The 18,717-nt window shown below is 46.6% G+C and overlaps 1 protein-coding gene across 1 annotated transcript in view; it reads left to right on the top strand.

Moving 5' to 3' along the window:
* The window catches only part of prdm6 (PR domain containing 6), a 40,926-nt gene extending 23,282 nt beyond the window's left edge, over window positions 1-17,644 (top strand). Inside the window, exons 6-9 of the mRNA XM_062562304.1 lie at window positions 1,945-2,069; window positions 5,496-5,868; window positions 14,126-14,302; window positions 17,455-17,644. Of these exons, the coding sequence (XP_062418288.1) occupies window positions 1,945-2,069; window positions 5,496-5,868; window positions 14,126-14,302; window positions 17,455-17,569 (790 nt within the window). The 3' untranslated portion in view covers window positions 17,570-17,644. The remainder of the gene's footprint in view (window positions 1-1,944; window positions 2,070-5,495; window positions 5,869-14,125; window positions 14,303-17,454) is intronic.
* Window positions 17,645-18,717: the final 1,073 nt, after the last annotated feature.

The following is an 18,717-nucleotide window of genomic DNA, read 5'->3' as shown; positions in this document are numbered from 1 at the left end:
TCTTGGCAGGAATCCTGAGACTGATTAAAGTACATTACAGTATTAATGCGACCTGGACCCCAACCCTCCACTTGGGTCATCCGTATGCAGCCCAACGACCACAGAACTCTCTGACATCTCATCTAAAACTCCAGAACGCAGTCGTTCAAGAAAATTACAACTGACACCACTCGACCCCGATAACATTGTTATACTAATTTATGTTATTATTGGTTGTATTTATTATCTGTTCCATCTACTCACCAGGTAGAACTCATGCAGTCACTCTCAATGTCCCAATCAGACTCCGCTCAGTCAAAACTACCTCAGTAATGGAGGCCTACCTTGAGTGGGCGGGGCTTATGAGGGACTCACTGATTGGACGAGTGCCAGAGTGTGAGAGGGATTCTGAACATGGATCTTTAACTGTTTTAAGTTTGGAAACAAAACATTGTTACTTAAGGCTCTAAATAGATCCGTGAAGGAGAAACCGGTTGAACCGTCCGCACGAGGAAATCAAAGTCAGCTTTATTATTTCCTGTCAGGAAGACTGTGGATTGTCAGCATCGCGGCGCCTCCCCTCTTCTGTCACACTCAAACTACCGGCTTCTCGTCCTCTTTGGATTCAAGTGGCTCTTTGGGCCTCAAACCATTCAGAGTTTTCTCTTTTTTTAACATGAACGAACTTTGACGTTTGTTCCCTTTGCTCTTAGCCAGTAAGTTAAAATCCCTTGCTCCTTTTTGTAGCCCCGCCCTCTTGGATGATGAGCTCACTTTCTGAAAATGGCGAGCTGCTCCACGGGGAAACATTCCGGCTGTGTTTTCGGTGATTGGATTTATTACCTGTGTTATTGATCTAACAGCTGATCATTGAGCTGCTTTTGCTTTGTGTGAAAACAGGAGAGAAGATCAGAGCGCTGGCGAGTCGCGTCCCGCTGCTCCCTTCAGACGGGCCCTTTCAAACTCGCCCTGTGCCAGCGAGGGGTCTTTGTTTTTCATACCTGCGCGGGCCTGTTGGAGGCGTTTGATTTATATCGCCGTCTTGGCCGAACGTAGCGGCAAGTTTGTGTTAAACACGTTCATTTGTTTTAAGTACACGAGTCGCTGCATGTTTCTGGACCCCCACGATCCCCTTGACCCCCCCCCCCCCTCTCTCTTTTTATCCTGGGAGGTCATCGGGTATGTTTGATTTATAGCCCGGTCCCTCCTGGCAGTGTTTTCTCATGGTTCCAGCACCACCCCACCCCTCCACCAGTGTGGAAAGAATTAATAAAACACATAAGACGCACACACACACACACACACACACACACTATGATGTAACTGCTCTCCCCAAACACACTGATGTGTTTCTGTACTTTGACTCACTTTTACTGACAAAAGGAAAAGCAGGTTTAATGCCCCTTGTTTTCACACAAGTTATTTCTGGATAATCGGCTCAAGGATCTCTGTGAAGCTGAATTAAGGCTCCGTGCAGCTCTTTGGGATCCTCACAAAGAGACACAAAGAGTCACCTGGTTGCATCCAACTCACAGGGCGCTTGGTGCTGTAGTTCAGTGGGAACATGGGAGTCGAACCTGCTGCTTCTCCGTCCGACCCGTAAAGTGGTTTGTTCAGGACGCGAGGCGCCCTCGGCGTGTTGTTTCAGCGGCTCAGGCGTTAGCCGTCCCACCGCAGATCTCCCATGAAGCACCGGGGCTCCGGTCACGTGGAAGATCCAAGCCCCATCATATGGGACAAATTTCAACCTGCAGCTGGTCTAATGATGATGATGTCACAGGCTCAGTGATCCACTTTCATCTCGACTTTGACTTAGAATGTATTTTTAGTTTTCAAGCGGACATCATGTGACTTTGTGTGACCACATGTGACCTTGTGTGGCTTTGTGTGACCTTGTGTGACTACATGTGACCTTGTGTGACTACATGTGACCATGTGTGGCTTCATGTGACCTTCCTCCTGCAGGTCCTGCATCTTCTACAGAGCGTGCATGGACATCCCCCGAGGCACCGAGCTGCTGGTCTGGTACAACGACTCCTACACCTCCTTCTTCGGCATCCCGCTGCAGTGCGTCGCCCAGGACGAGAACTGTGAGTGGCCATTGACACCCCGGCATGTCGCGGGTTTGATGCCCAGACCTGCCGATCCGTTGTGGAGAACCTCCATGCTGAGTTTAAACCACGGTAGAAGAGCAGACACCCGGTTTTCTGATTGGTTGATTCTAGTCTAAATTAGAGATGAAGAGGTTTGACTTTCCGCTCTTCATCGTCTTCCTTCTTCTTTCTTTCTTTCTTCTTTAAGCAGTCGCAATCAAAGCTCTTATTCTATTTATGCAGGAATTTAGAGTTTACCTTCAAACTGTTACATAAATCCATAAAGTATTTTAATCAAGGACAAGAGTTAGTGGTTTTCTCTTATATATGTGTGTATATATAAATAAATTAACACACATATGGTTTCTTCTTCTCTGGATTTGACAGAGAGGAAAAAGCAGCTCTGACATTTCCTCTGTTTCAGTGTTCGTGTCTCAGAGGGAGCGGATCCAATTAGGAGCTCCTCTCTCTTCTATCAGATCGAGCTGATTGCAAATTAGAGACGTTTGTTTCACTTTACAATACTTGGGGACATCTGCACACTACTCACCAAACCCTGTTCACTCATTCCAAATATCCGATGCTCTCATCAGAAGGCAGGATGGGTTGTAATGTCAGAGGTGAAGTATGTTCTGTTCATGGTCCTCACAGGATACATCGAATGACTCTGACTTCTCCTCAAGAGCAGCACATTAATTATATGTAATGCTGCTACTCATTTAGCAAGAAGCTTGAAGGAGACAAACATCAGTTCATAACATGATAAATATCATTTTTGATTGAAGAGGAATTTGATCGAAGTCAGAACATGGAAACCATCAACAGATCCTTCTGAACTTAACTTCATCAAGGGTTCATTTATTTAGGAGGAGGAGGACACACACACACACACACACACACACTCTGGGGTTGTTTATTCGTTCCATCCAATCACAGCCGGACGGCTTGACGCTGCGCAGATCGCCTCCTCCTAACAACAACGACATGTGAGACCACGTGTCCTCCTCTCTTCTTCTTCTTCTTCTTCTTCTGCACCTCTCTGTGAGCGAGGAGAGGAGGGAAGGAGGAGAGGAGAGGAGGAGAAGAGGAGGAAGGAGGTGTCTTTGGTCCCCTCCTCCTCTCTATGTGACATATTGTTATGACCGTTGGCATAATTGGCTCCATTGATTTGGTGAACATTTATTGTGGTAACTTATCCTTATTGATTATTAACGAGGCTTTGGCATCATAATGTGACGAGTACTTCACACCATAAAGAGAGGAAGACACCGCCTATACCGTGTATATACAAAGTGAGGCCGGAACACAAAGAATTATTTTAACTCTCCTTCAGGTTTGAGAAGCTGCTTTTAACCCCCCCCCCCTCACAAAGACAGAAAACACTGACTCTGCAACATCCTCTGCATGGTTTCTCCGTTCCGATGATGCATCCACGCAGCGTTTGTTGCGAGGTGGATCGAGCGGCGCGTCGATACGTCTCCGGGCGGCGTACAGATGGTGTAATTATCTCCTGGTGGGGTTATTAGAGGATCAATGGGGGCCGAGACGGAGCTGAGCCGACGAGGGGAGGGGGGGCTCTGAAACTTCACTTTATTATTATTGTCTTAATTATGTGTAATAAGGGACTTCTGTAGCTGTGAATCCAAGCGATTGGACCTTTGACCTCTAAAGCCTGACGTGTCTCACTGCGGCTTCATGTTAGCAGCTTTCTCATTGCTTTCATTCCTCTGAATACTTCTTGATAGTTTGGACTTTCAGGCATCTACGTTGGGTACGAAGAGCTACCTGTTTCATTTTTAAGAGTTTCACAGTTAAACAGCTTAGGTCGACCGCTGAGAAAGCTGCAGAGGGCCCAAAAAAAACAGACACCCCCAATATTTAGAGTTCAGTGATGATCGACCTTCTGGACTGTAAAAGCAATTCAACATCCAAGTTCAACAGTATTCTCTCTGCCACGTAACTCTCCCACTCAATGGCAGTTTGACTAACGTCTTCCTTGAGCCTGAAACTATTTAAATATAAATAAAACATTTGGTGTCTGTATTAAAACTGTTAATCTCTGTTAAAATGGTTGATATTCCAAAGCAAACTATCAGCCGCATGTTTAACGTCTGCTTGATGTTTGGGAATAAAACTACTACCATGGCCAACATTCACTGTTATTTAAAAATGAGACTTGACTGATGCTGTCAGACGAACAGGAAGTCAGATCACTTTGCTTTCTTATACCAAAATGTCCTCGAGGGGACAAACACAATATGTCTCTGTTATAATTCATTTCCCAGAGAAGCCAGTTATGTGGTTAACAGATAAAGTAAGAGCAGGCCTCTGGATGTCATTTCAAACACAATGAAGGGTTATGGAGTCCAGGTCTGCCTTCAGTCGGACCTCACGGAAAAGAACAAAGCTGAACTCTGGGTCAAGTGAGGACAGCTGGTTCATCCCGAATCTGATTTACACACTTTAATATGACATATTCTTCCTGTTAATGTCATTGTACTTGACCAGCAACACTTTTAGGTCCCAAATCTTTCTCCATTATCTTCCTCTTACGCTTATTTCTTGCTTCCAAGTTGATTTTTTTTTCGTTTTGTTAGACAGCACTTCAAAACAGACACAGAGTTCCTAATAAAAGAGATAAAGTTATGAGCACATGAACCACAAAGACTTGAGAAGACCATTAAGGACTAAAGCATGAGGACATAAACCATAGCTGGAATAAAAGCTACGGAGTTCACTCCATGACGTGTTCCCCCCGTCCTGGTTTACTCGAGCGGGACCAACTGTTCATTACCTGTAGAAGTGGATTTAGCACCAGTACTAACCATAAACAATGTACCAGGTTTTTCTTCAGAGTAAATAGTACCAGTCAGGAGCCGTTTGAGAACCATTTCCGTGGTGCGAGAGAGGAAAGGTATTCCAGTGAGACTGTCCTAATGAACAGGCTCCAAGCAGCCTAACTAGACCCAGAACTCCTGTCACTGGAACCAGGAGCTGCAGCGAGCCCCGGGCTGTCCATGCCGGCCTGGCCTCGCTTAGGACAGCGTCTCCATGACAACAGCAGGAAATGTGGACTGCTTTCATTCACCAAAGCGCAGCACACGGACGCGACGGGTAGAAGTCGTGTGTTTGTTGTGCTCTCGGTGTGTGCCATCGCTCTGGCGGGCCTTCTCCCCCCCGATCGCGTCCTCCAGCTTGTTCTGGGTCCCGAGACTCTCCCAGGCAAGATTAGCAATAAGCCCCCGCCCCCCCCCCCCTACCTCCGACTGGATGTGTCCAGGATGCAGGCAGGGCTGCTGAACCACCTCAACAGACTTGTTTTCAGCATGAAGGATTGCCGGTTCTCCTTTAGACCACTGGAGATAAGCGGCGATCTGGTCTCCAACAAACATCTGAGTAACCAAATCTTTTCTGTTTTTTTAGTAAATGTCCCAAACACAGTAGTGGAAGCGATGACCCGGCAAGAGTCCCTTCAGTCTTTCAGCAAGAATGGAAAACCCTCTTCCTCCTCCTCGTCCACCTCCGCCACCACCCTCATGCGCTCCATGGTCTTCCCACACTCCCCCTGCCCGAGGAACTTCTCCCTCTTGGACAAGGTGGGGATCGGGGTTCAGTCGGACGTCAGTTACGGCCAGTTGGGGTCGAAGAACCAGCGTGTTCTGGCGAGCCCGACCTCCACCAGCCAGCTTAGCAGTGACTTCAGCGACTGGCACCTGTGGAAGTGTGGCCAGTGCTTCAAGACCTTCACCCAGAGGATCTTGCTGCAGATGCACGTCTGTCCGCAGAATCCAGACAGGTAAGACAACCTCTCTTTAGGACTCAATTGTTCTGTATAGCCAACGATAACAAATCAGACAGGATTTGCCTCAGAGGGATTCACAATCTGGACAATCATCGAATCAGAAGAGTTCATTAATCCTCTTTATGAACGTTACTGCTGGATAAACCCTTTACCTGGAATATCTGTTCTTTAATTACTTAAATATACTCAAAAATGTACAAATTGTCACAAAAGATGGTTCTCCTGAAGTTTTTCTTCAAGCGTTTCAGTATTTAACCCCGGTAGATGGAATAGAAGGACTAAGAAGGACTCTCCTTTCCCATCTATGTCATTTTAATTATCAGTGTCAGTTCGGTCCGTTTTCTGGAGTTTGCATTTCCTGCCCCTGTTGGGGGGTTTTCCGCTGGCTCTCCATCTTCCTCCCAACAAAGGCATGCAGGTTGGGGCCCTTAGCTCAAAGTCAACCGGGATTGGATTAAAAGAAAACACAATTAAGTAGTGTTGGTAATCACGAGTGACCCTTAAACAACGTTAACGTCTGTGATAGAACTGAACTCTTGTATCTGCTAAGGTGGTGAACACGATCATTTATGGCCTTCGGTGGCTCATCATCACATCATTAGTGTGACAGGAAGTGGGAGTTTGTGGAGGAGAGAGTGAGGAGAGCGTAAAAGTGTGTGTAACATCTGCCAATTATAAGCCCCGACGAGGGAGGAAGAGGAGCCGTGTGTGTCTGGGTGTGTGTGCGTTTGTATTTGTGTATTGGGGAGGGGGCGCAGGATGTATTGGACATTTTTTGCTTAGCTTTTTCTTTTTTTTAAGCAGCGAAGTCAGAGCGGCGTATAAATCAAGAACTGGCGTCATTGAGAAATACCTCGCCTTGTGGGGACGGGGCCAGGAAAACAGATGCCACTTATTCAATAAACTAATACTCACAGGGAAGAAAAATGTGTGCTGAATGTGGAGGGGGGGGGCTGCCTGTCAATAGGAAGGTTTTATGGGACGGAGGAGCAGATAGAATTCAGCTGAACAAGCCGAACTGGCTCGAGTCCTGGAGCTCCAAGGCGCCAGTGGGCCTCACCCTCATGTGGACTGGGACCAGTGGGCCCATTGCGGGAACCGGTCTGCTCACAGCCCCCCCCTAAATCAGGCACACCTCCTGCAGACAGGGTCTGATATTTGGGCTTCAACCTCGGTGGTAATGCCAGCCGACTCCGGCGTAGAGCTTTTTATAGAGAACCAGTTCAAGCTATTCAGAATTAATATCAACCAATATCAGTAGACCCTTAATAATGAGCGAATCGAAAGGCTGCAATCAACTTCAATAGTCAATAAGGAGGTTCTTCAGTTCAAAACATTGGTGCTCACGTAGCATGCTGTGAATGGTTGGGGTCCAGTCTCCATCCAGGACATGGTCAAACCCTCCCTCCCAAAATCAAGCTGCTTGTTCCTCCCTCACTGAGAGCAAAACACTGGACTAGATCACGACTCTTTGCTGTCCTGCTCCTAAATGGTGGTAGGAGCTTTAGTGAGTTTAGTGAGTTTTAGTGCTCTTCTGTGTGGTTGACCATTCGAGCTGTTACTGTATTAACACCTCATGTTGTCTACTTTTAGACAGGTGTCCAGACATTAAACCAATGTTTCCTGTCCGTGTACAAAGGCACCGGGCCCATCAAGCTTAATGTTTACTGAAGACTGACGGCCCTTTACATCAACTTCGAACCTCTTTCAGGTTCTTTACGCTGACTGTTCCTTTTTCTGGACTTTTCAAAATTCCGTTTCACTTCAAAACAATCGATCAGACTTGCAGTTTGTATGTGTCAGTGAGGCCCTGGAAGTGTGTTTGATTGGGGTGCGAAGCGGCGTCAGCGTGTAGGACGATGGACTTCACTACAGTGTGCCGAATGAATAAGCGCTGCTCTAATGATGGATGTGTTTACTGCCCTGGTGTTTAAAAGAGTCATTAGCGCTCTTACTGAAAATGGGCAATGTTAGCTTAGCGCTTTGATCCTCGGTGTTCACAACCCAGATGTCATTCTGCTGGTTCACGTTGTTTATGATTGTTTATATGGAAATAATCACACTTGTATATCAATGGATAGAAAGTTTATGGTTGATTGAAAGTGTGTATCAGCGCTCGGTGGAGTTTATAGAGGGATTAAGTGCTAATTCTGTCGTTTGTTTTGACCATGGAGCTGGCCGCCGTTTCGGGTTCTTCAGTTTTTCCACACGATTAAACAAACCCCATTACTGAAGACCATAATAATCTCACATGAGTAATGGATCCTGTTCGACTGTTAACTTCATCCCCGGGAAACCGGATCAACGTCAAAGCAAGACCTAACCCTAACCCAACCCTAACCCACCATTAACCACAAGACCTAACCCTAACCCAACCCTAACCCACCATTAACCACAAGACCTAACCCTGACCCAACCCTAACACCTGACCCAACGGTAACCACAAGACCTAACGCTGACCCAACCCTATCCCACCATTAACAACAAGACCTAACCCTGACCCAACCGTAACACCTGAACCAACAGTAACCACATGACCTAATGCTGACCCAACCCTAACCCAACGCAAACTACGAGACCTGACCCTGAACCCGAACCTGAAAAGGCTCTCAGACGGAAATGCGTCGCTCTCACGGTGATGTTTTTACTGTAACGCAGTGATGAATGTTTTGTTGGGTCGGTGACAGTGGGGGAAGGTTGAGGACAATCGACAGCAGCGACGCCTTCTGGCTCAACTGTTTCCACATGGACTTAAATAAGAGGATCTTGTGTTGCTCTGATTGTTTTGTATTAATCAAAGTAATGTAAAACATGCTATAATTAGAATCGTCTCATCCCACAAAACGAAGGAACAAGAAGTCGACGACCAACATGTTGAACGTGGACCCTCGAACTCGTCGACCCACAAATCCACTTCCTGTCCGCCTCAAACGTTCCCAAAAACAACACGGCAATGTTTGGCCTCCAACAACACGGTTCGACGTTCAGGAGGTCTATCAGCCTGTTGAGCGCCTTGTTGCATTGGACACTAACACAGATGTGTGTGTGAGTGTGTGTCTGCAGCGCACAGATGTGTTGATAAACCCCGTTGCTCTGTGGGTGTTGCTGCAGGACTCCACCCTAGCGCTCCGTCACCGCGATGGACGACTCGGTTCCTTCCAGTCTGTTTCTATCCGATGAAAACATTTGACAGAGAGATTTGTGTATATTTACTTGTTTTAATTCAGTATAGATATTTAGTCTCTGAAATGGTGGCTACCAGATATCATTTGTATCTTTTAGATCTCTCGCTTGTTGCCTTATTTGATCTTCAGAGACGCTTTAAATGAAACAATGAACTAGTTGAAGGAGTAGTGAGCGGAGATGGAAGAGTCTTCTGTTCCTCTGTTCAGACGTCTGATTCATCCCAACAGCGTTTATTGGTGAGAGCGTATTTAGCAGACCTTTATCCTGCTGATTCTCTTTTAAGTGACTTAATTCTGTATCGGGAACAAAGATCCAATTTAAACCACTTGTGGATTCAAATTGAAGCCGACATCATTCATTCTTCATCCAGTCTGGATGTTACTTGATGAGTTTTGATAAAACAACGTTCGTTCTCGTCTTTTTGAGGCTTTGATCAAAAGCTTTTAATGTGAATTATTGATCTGATGGAAATAACCTGTTGTTTACACAAAACCCTGCAAGTACATCTGTCCTTTTGATCCACGCTGTTTCCCCATAAATTTGAAGTTATTATTAATAATCTAAAGTTATTTAGCGTTTGGTTCTATCACACAACGGTGTTCTAAAGCCCTCGGATTTCCTCTCAAACTACACTACCCACAATCCCCCTGGCATGATATCGGCGGCTCTCGGCTCATTTGAGGAGAATCAGACGAGGACTCAATGTGAGCTTTCTGCCTTAATAGGTTGGAAAAGGACGTCTGCTCACACACACAGTGTGTGTCTGTGTGTGTGCTCACACAGCCATTGATTGTGTATTGACGATGCGGGAGCAGTGATTTATAGCCGCTGGTCTCTGGAGGAACGATGTCTTCATACACAGGAGGACAGACGAGTGGTCCTCACGGCGCAGAGACGTCCTTATGGATTAAAACGAGTCCACGCGGGTCAATCAGCACACTTCAGTGCTCGGCTACACACAGAGAGACACACACACACACAGATACACACTCACAGAGAGACACACACACACACAGATACACACTCACAGAGAGACACACAAACACACAGATACACACAGATACACACTCACAGAGACACAAACACACACACACACACAGAGACACACTCACAGAGAGACACACACACACACAGATACACACTCACAGAGAGACACACACACACACAGATACACACAGATACACACTCACAGAGACACAAACACACACACACACACAGAGACACTCACAAACACACCCACACTTAGACAAACAGATACACCCCCCCCACACACACACAGAAAGACAGACACACACAAACACACACACACACAGAAAGTCAGACACACACACACTCACACACTTCAACATCTACTTAAAAGCTTTTTTCGATTTGTGGCTTTTGTCAAAAAGTTTTGTTTCTTAAACCAGTTTATGCAAAGTTGATTTGTTGTGATGGAAAGTGAGTGATGAACCTCAGAAGGGTTTCTTAAGGCGTCGATGTGAGGTTCACGCCACTCTCTTCCTGTACTTCCTGCCTGTATTTTCAGAGGTTTTTTGTTCCTTCTTTTTTCTGCCGCTTCGCGACCACCTAGCCGACCTCTGACCTCTCCGATGAAATCAAAACACGCACGTGGGCGCCGAGGCTTCGTTCCCATGTCGTCGTAGCAACCAGAGCGCCGAGGTTTCGTCTCTCTGTCATCGGCTCGCGTGTTTAGAGGTGCCGACTCAGCAACTCTGTTGTCGTTGCCTCGCCGCGCGTTGAAAGGCGACGCGAGGTTTATTGTCCCGAACCGCGTCTCCCAGACGTGTTGAAACTTTATGGATCACACACACACACACACACACACAAGCTAAGTGGGAACATGGCAGCCGGTTGTTCTCTCACTGCCCGTCCAAACAGAGTAATATTAGTTTGCCTGTGAACCGGATCCAGGTCTCTACTTGGTGTTTTCCTTCGCCCGTCGTCATGTTGACTCTGAACGTATCTGTCCGTCTGCTGTCAACAGACCGAATAACAACATGAGACTGTGACGCCATGTGACTGTTACTCCATGTGACACCATGTGACTGTGACGCCATGTGACTGTTACTCCATGTGACGCCATGTGACTGTTACTCCATGTGACGCCATGTGACTGTTACTCCATGTGACACCATGTGACTGTGACACTGTGGGACTGTAACACCATGTGACTATGACACCATGTGACTGACGCCATGTGACACCATGTGACCGTGACACTGTGAGACTGTGACACCATGTGACTCTAACACCATGTGACTGTAAGACCTGTGACTGTGACACTGTGGGACTGTAACACCGTGTGACTGTGACACCATGTGACTGTGACACCATGTGACTGACGCCATGTGACACCATGTGACTGTGACACTGTGAGACTGTGACACCATGTGACTGACGCCATGTGACACCATGTGACTGTGACACTGTGGGACTGTAACACCATGTGACTATGACACCATGTGACTGACGCCATGTGACACCATGTGACCGTGACACTGTGAGACTGTAACACCATGTGACTGTAAGACCTGTGACTGTGACACTGCATGACGCTGCCCAGCAGATTAAGAGGCTAAAGTGACGGACTTGTGAGACCTCAGCAGCAGACTTTGACATGATAAAAGTCACATCTCTGCATACAATGTATTGATAAACATACATTGAAATATGCTCATTTTTACAGCTGTAGTTGGATGGATGAGAGAATCACTTTATATTAAAAAGTGAAGGTCCGTTATATGTTGTTGCAAATATAAATAAAAGTACGTACATAGTGATATTTACACATCTGGATCGAACCTCACAAGTGATCCCTTCATTATGACATAATAATTAATAACATCATTCAAACAGACCTCATGGTTGCAGAGCTGCTCTTTTTAATCATTTTATAGCGAGGCCATTCTCGAGCACATGGCTCAGATTTCATGAGTAAATCAAAGCTAAAAAATACGTACCAAGTGCTTCCAGCATCTTTTATTCCTTGAATGAAACAAACATAAAACTGCGTGTGTGGCAACATACACAAGTTTATTCATTTTATGCACAGGGACATATTTGCATGTGCTTGTGTGTGCAGATAATTCCTTGTGTGTGTGTGTGATGGAGGTGTTTGTGCTTCTCCTCCTCCTCCTCCTCCTCCTCTTCTCTCCGCTGTAATAAACAATAACCGGGCATTAATCTCTCGGCCTGCCGCCTTAATAAATAATATCCACACATTCATCAACTTAAACTATTCACAATCAATGCGGCTCTTCATAGAAAACCCACCTAATAAATAGTGGTGCGGCTCATCGAGGCGTGAACTTATAGACTGGCCCGCTGATAAATGAACCGACCCCCCCGACCCCCCCCGACCCCCCCGACCCCCCCAACCCCCCCAACCCCCCACGGCGAGACGCTTTTTATGTGGAAAACTGCAAGTGAGAATTTTTTCGATTTTATATTACACTATTTTACTATTATTACTGTCCCCCTGTGTGTGTGTGTGTGTGTGTGTGTGTGTGTGTGTGTGTGTGTGTGTGTGTGTGATTCATGGATTGTTCATGTGTTTATGTTCTGGGGGTGTTTACCTATTTCTAAACCGGTGATGTCACAGTTTGTCTCATCAGTTCAAGAATAAGAAGCAATTTATTTGTACACACACACTGATAAGTGAGGCTGTGTGTGTGTGTGTGTCTGTGTGTGTGTGTGTGTGTGTGTGTGTCTCAGAGGGATTTATTACACAACGCAGACACCTTGGGAGACCTTGGAAGCTGCACGTAGTGATCGGGTTCATTTCATGATGTCACTTTGATACAAACGTCCAATAGAAACTACGACTGACTGATCTGATGAAGTCATGTGAGAAGCACGTAAACCCTCTTTAATTCACCACTTCACCTCGAGGTCAAAGTTATTGAACTTCACATTTTAATATGAGTTACTTTTCACATCGATGGATTGTTTCCAGGCAGAAGAAAAGAGACCTGAGTGGGACAATCACAACAATCAGGTAGTTGTGTGAGACGAGACATTTTTACTGTTCACTTAGTGAAAGTACACATTAATAATTTCTCATCACACACATTCTCTGCTGATCAACAATTATCAACCAACAAAATAAGGTTGGAGTCTTAATATATATATGTCATTAACTTTAATTTATTCTGTAGGAACGTCCAACACGACATAAGATTATTAAACTAAAACATTTGTTCCATCTGTAAACAGAAGCTGGATAAATGACATGGAGGGGTGTGTGTGTGTGTGTGTGTGTGTGTGTGTGTGTGTGTGAGCAGCAAATAGAAACACAGTGAGATTATATCTGCTGCTGTATGGAAGCTGGACACACACACACACACACACACACACACATAGACACACACACACACACACACACAGACGGTGATAAATGGTCCAGTCGTGATGCATTGTTGATGAGGGTCACGCTGCCATGGTTACCGGAGCAGTGTCAGACCCCCCCCCCATTGTGTGTGTGTCCATCATTTTGTGTGTTTGTGTGTTTGTTGACACGTTTCTTAAGGCTCCTCCTGTGTTTGTCTGAAAGTGGTGAAATTTAAGTACAATCTTTGAACTTCTTTATTCTTCATTCTTTAGTTGTTTATTCATCATTTATATTATTAATATTTACTTGTTTGCCTTCATCGTTGTTTATCTCCACCACGTTAACAGATTCAGTGAAACTAAATATAATCCACTGAAAGATGCACAAAGACTAATTTTACTTTTCTTCAATGAATGAAATGTTGACACCACTCGGTTCTTTTTGTTGATTTGGCGCCCCTTGTGGACAAGAGAGGAAGAGACTTTAGAAAACTGAAACATTTACACAAAGTACAGAGAATACTTCTTCTATCAGTAGAAATCCGTTTTCATCTGTACAAAAAAATAAATTAAAAATAATTAAAAACTTGCAGAGATAATTAGAGATCAAGTGAAGTACATTTTTACCTCAATGCGATGTGTTTTTTAATCATTTTACTGTTAAAACCACAATGTGGTTCAGAAGCCAGAGGCCTCAGACCTCCTCACCCGTCTCTCCCCCCCCCCCCTCCAGACCGTACCAGTGTGGCCACTGCTCCCAGTCCTTCTCCCAGCCCTCGGACCTGAGGAACCACGTGGTCACGCACTCCAGCGACCGGCCCTTCAAGTGCGGTTACTGCGGCCGGGCCTTCGCCGGCGCCACCACGCTCAACAACCACATCCGCACGCACACCGGGGAGAAGCCCTTCAAGTAAGTAACAGTGAGTACCCCCCCATCAGCCCCCCCCCCCTCAGATGTTACAACAGGCTAACGCGCGCTGACACCTCATCACCGCTTCCTGACCTCCTCGCTGCTCCTCCGACGCAGGAGAACAGACGCCTGGTTCCATTTTATTGATCCGAAGACTTTGATGATGCTTCGTGCTTCTTGAATCGAGTAGAAATGGCGGATTTTTATGTTTTATTTCACTTATTTGATTGATGTTTATTCGTGTAGGGATACTGGTATGATACATACATACAAAAGTACAACAAATAGCTTTGTCAGACAGTAAAAATACCCCCCCGCCCCCCAAACGGTACACAGTTCTTCTAGAAGAGTCCAGACAGTCGCCCCCTGCTGGTCGCTACACAGAATGCAGCTTTAACACACAAAGCAAGGTTCCAAAACATTTGGCTTAAAGGTCCGAATTAAGATTTAATTTAACTGGCTCACGTCTCCTCCTCTTCTTCTGTGGTGTCAGCGTTGGATGAAACGGTTCTCGTCTACACCCCCGAGTCTTCACCTGCGGCCATAATGACTAATAGCATTAATACTGGCTTTGAAAAGGTACTTATCTATAAATGCGCTGTTTATTTGACAATAACGGACGGATGGATGGATGGATGGATCCGTTTCCTGGTGGGGGCGGGGCTTCGTTGGAGGATCCATTGATCTGTTCGAAGGGTCGAAGCAGCATGGATTTCTTTTAATGCGAACGCTCTTCTGCTGACCCTGAAATACCAAATAATAACTTAATAATCATCAAAAAGGATCATTGATCGTTGTCCATGTGAGGAGAGCACGGATCGTCTCCCCCTCTTCTTCTCTCTTTCGCCAGACGTTGTTGTTTGCATTGTTCTTATTTCCTCTGGAGGAGAATCACTTCACGTCAGCAGAGGAGGACGATGAAGACTCCCTCGAGGGGCAAAGAAGCGACAAGCATCCAGGAGAGAAATCCACACAGAAACAAATCAGCGTTCTTAATAAGCAATTGGTGGAACCCCCCCCCCCCCCAAAAAAATCCTTTTCATCAGCACTTCAGAGTCTCGGGGACAAAGACAATCAGGGACGAGGCGTCAGAAATCTTTAGCGGGTCGATGGCCTCGGCGAGTCGTCTCCTCTCGGCGAAATAGATTAAAAGCTGCCACTGTCACTTTGTCATGAGGAGGATGCTCAACTTTATCCCCTCCCCCCCCCTCCTCCTCTCCTCCCCCCCCCTCCCCCACACTCGGATTCTGTGTGGTCGGCAGCTTTCTTCTCCGCTGCGATACTCACTGGACCGTGGAGATGAAACCTGAGGAAAAAGCTTCCAGAGATCTCACGTAGAAACACCAGGCCTGGTCTCTGATTGGCTGAGACGTGGTCTCTGATTGGCTGAGACGTGGTCTCTGATTGGCTAAGGTGTGGTCTCTGATTGGCTGAGACGTGGTCTCTGATTGGCTGAGGTGTGGTCTCTGATTGGCTGAGGCCTGGTCTCTGATTGGCTGAGACGTGGTCTCTGATTGGCTACGGTGTGGTCCCTGATTGGCTGAGGTGTGGTCTCTGATTGGCTAAGGTGTGGTCTCTGATTGGCTGAGACGTGGTCTCTGATTGGCTGAGACGTGGTCTCTGATTGGCTGAGACGTGGTCTCTGATTGGCTGAGGCCACCTGTATCTATTCTGTGTAAGATTCTGAGGGATCTTTTAATTCTTTGGTTTTACACTTCCTGTGAAAGCGATTCATTTGTCCTTATTTGTCCATGTATTTTTGATTTTACTCCGGTATTAATAACGTTAAAAACCCTCCTCTATAAATAATAAATAATAAAACACATGATGTCATCACACACACAAGTCCACATTAGGATTAGAATTGGGTTTTTTAGGTTTAAAGAGCTTCCAAATCAGACGATATTCAGCTGCACACAGAAGCAGAGCCTCTTCTTCGTTATCTAAGTAACCCCCCCTCACCCTCACCCCCCCCCCCCCCCCATCTATCTAACAGCATATTAGTCTTGTTTCAGGGCTGTTAAGTCCAATTCCTCAACACTGTGTTCTCTTTGAAGCCTCCCCTCCCCCCTCAACACACACACACACATATAAATACACACACAAATACACGCACATATACCCCACTACGACACCCCCCACCCCCACCCCCACTCAGCTCTGACTAAAAGCTCCCTCTCTTCTCTCTTTCTATTGAAAGTGACAGTGGCGCTGCTTTATCAGACCTGGATATGTGTGTGTGTGTTAAAGTGTGTGTGGATGGACCCCCCCACCTTATGCAGCCCACCTGATAGATTATTGACAGGTGGACCTGTGTGTGTGTGTGTGTGTGTTGGTCAGGTTGTGAAGATCAGGGCAACAATTACAGCTCTCTGCTCCGCTGGGCCTCACACACACTTCATGCTGTCACTGGATATTAGAGTTAACAGGGATGTGTGTCTGTGTGTGCATGGCACTTGTACATCTATCTTTGTGAGGACTCATTTGCGTTTTGGGACATTTGGGCCGTTCCTCACTAAATGGTCACATTCACATTTGAGACCTGTCAATCACAGGAGGCCCCGCCCTAAACCCCCTCCTGCTTCATGGTGGCTTTGACTCTGACTCAAAGGTGTCGATTGGCTTGGTGTTGTGAGAATTACAGAAAGACATGAATTGCATTTCTATAAAAGTGGCTGCTATTCCTAAAAAGGCCACTGGGGCGCGCTCTCTGTGGGGGACACCAGGAGGACCCGGTAGATGAATGAAGGTCAGGTCACCACGCCATCGCTTCTGAAAGACAAGAGGCCCGGTGTGTTGATTTGTTTTAATTATCATTAAATGCAGCGCTGTTATTCCGCGTGTAAAGCAAGTAAAAACCAGAGATGGAATAGATGTTACTGTTGGTAAAAAACAAGAAGGTTCACGGCGACCTCCGGGGGCCCGTGCAAGGGTCCAGCCTCTCGGAAAGGTGGGGGGGTCAGGAGGTCAAGAGGTCAGCGAGTGTCCTCACATAAATAGAAAATGACAGTGTTTTTTCGGACCTTCTCTTGCTGCTTAAAGCTAATAACTGTCTCTCTGTCTTTTTGTGTGCGTGTGTGTGTGCGTGTGTGCGTGTGTGTGTGTGTGTGTGTGTGCGCGTGTGTGTGTGTGTGTGTGTGTGTGTCTGTCAGGTGCGAGCGCTGCGACCGCAGCTTCACACAGGCCACTCAGCTCAGCCGCCACCAGCGACTCCCCAACGAGTGTAAACCCGTGAACGAGAGCAGCGAGTCCATCGAGGTGGACTAACCCCTCCCCCCCGACCCCCCCGACCTACCGACTGACACCTCGAGGCGGCTACATTGTGACGCTTCATTTTTTCTTTTTCTTCTCTGACTTCCTCTCTTTCCCAGACCCCCCCCCCCCCCCCCCGGCCGGCCGCCTGCCCCCCCCCGCATTGTTTTAAGGCATCGACCGATGGATCCGTGTCTCTGTGACGCGTCCATAATGGAAGTGGAGAGAGGTCGATGCTCCTGGATGCAGTTAATGAGTTCACAACAGGACAGGAAGCAGTTTGTGGGGTTTAAACAGGCGCCGAGCAGATTAACTTCACACGGGGGGGGGGGGGGGGGGGGGGCACTGGGTAGTATAAGTACTTCCTACTGGGTGCCTCCTCCTCTGCTCAGCAGGTATAGACGTGGTACTTTTACCTCCTCTACGCCTCAGACACCAGGTTCAAGCATCCCGTCTTCTTTCCTGAAGCACAAGTTCACCATGGAGCCCAAACAGAGCGACTGATGGAATAATTATGTCTTAATATCAATGTCAACATTATATCCTTTATTGTTGAAACATGTCAAACTAGGAAACACATTGTGTGGATGTTTGACGTTGCCTGGCAACCGCGAAATGGAAGACGTACCGAAGAGCCAAAGACGATTAAGGAGCTTTTCCTGAGAGACAACGTCAGGACTTTAAACTTTAGACTTTATGGACCTTAAAGGGACTTTAAGGGACACTTTCATCCAACCAAAGATCCAAAGAAGAACTCTCAGATTAATGCAGATTTCTGTTTTTGGGACAAAGATATTTATTGGAGACTTTTTAGGGGTTGGGGGTGGGGGTCCTGTCAGGTTCCCCCCCCAAAGAAAAACCTCTAGAACAAAAAACAATAGAAATACCAAAAAGAGTGCGACCGCCCGTCGGCCCGTAGCTTTACTTTTTGTCTTCTTTTCTGTTTTCATTTCTTTGTTGCGACAGCGATGCCAAAGGAGGGGCGGAGACTAAAAGGAGGGGCGGAGACCAAGAGGAGGGGCGGAGACCAAGAGGAGGGGCGGAGACCAAGAGGAGGGGCGGAAACCAAAGGGAGGGGCGGGGACTAAAATTAGGGGCGGAGACCAAGAGGAGGGGCGGAGACTAAAAGGAGGGGCGGAGACTAAAAGGAGGGGCGGAGACCA

This window comes from Pungitius pungitius, chromosome 5 (genome assembly GCF_949316345.1).
Source record: "Pungitius pungitius chromosome 5, fPunPun2.1, whole genome shotgun sequence".
Classification (NCBI taxonomy): domain Eukaryota; kingdom Metazoa; phylum Chordata; class Actinopteri; order Perciformes; family Gasterosteidae; genus Pungitius; species Pungitius pungitius.
The sequence above is the reverse complement of the archived record's forward strand: the minus strand, read 5'-3'. Positions and strand labels throughout refer to the sequence as shown.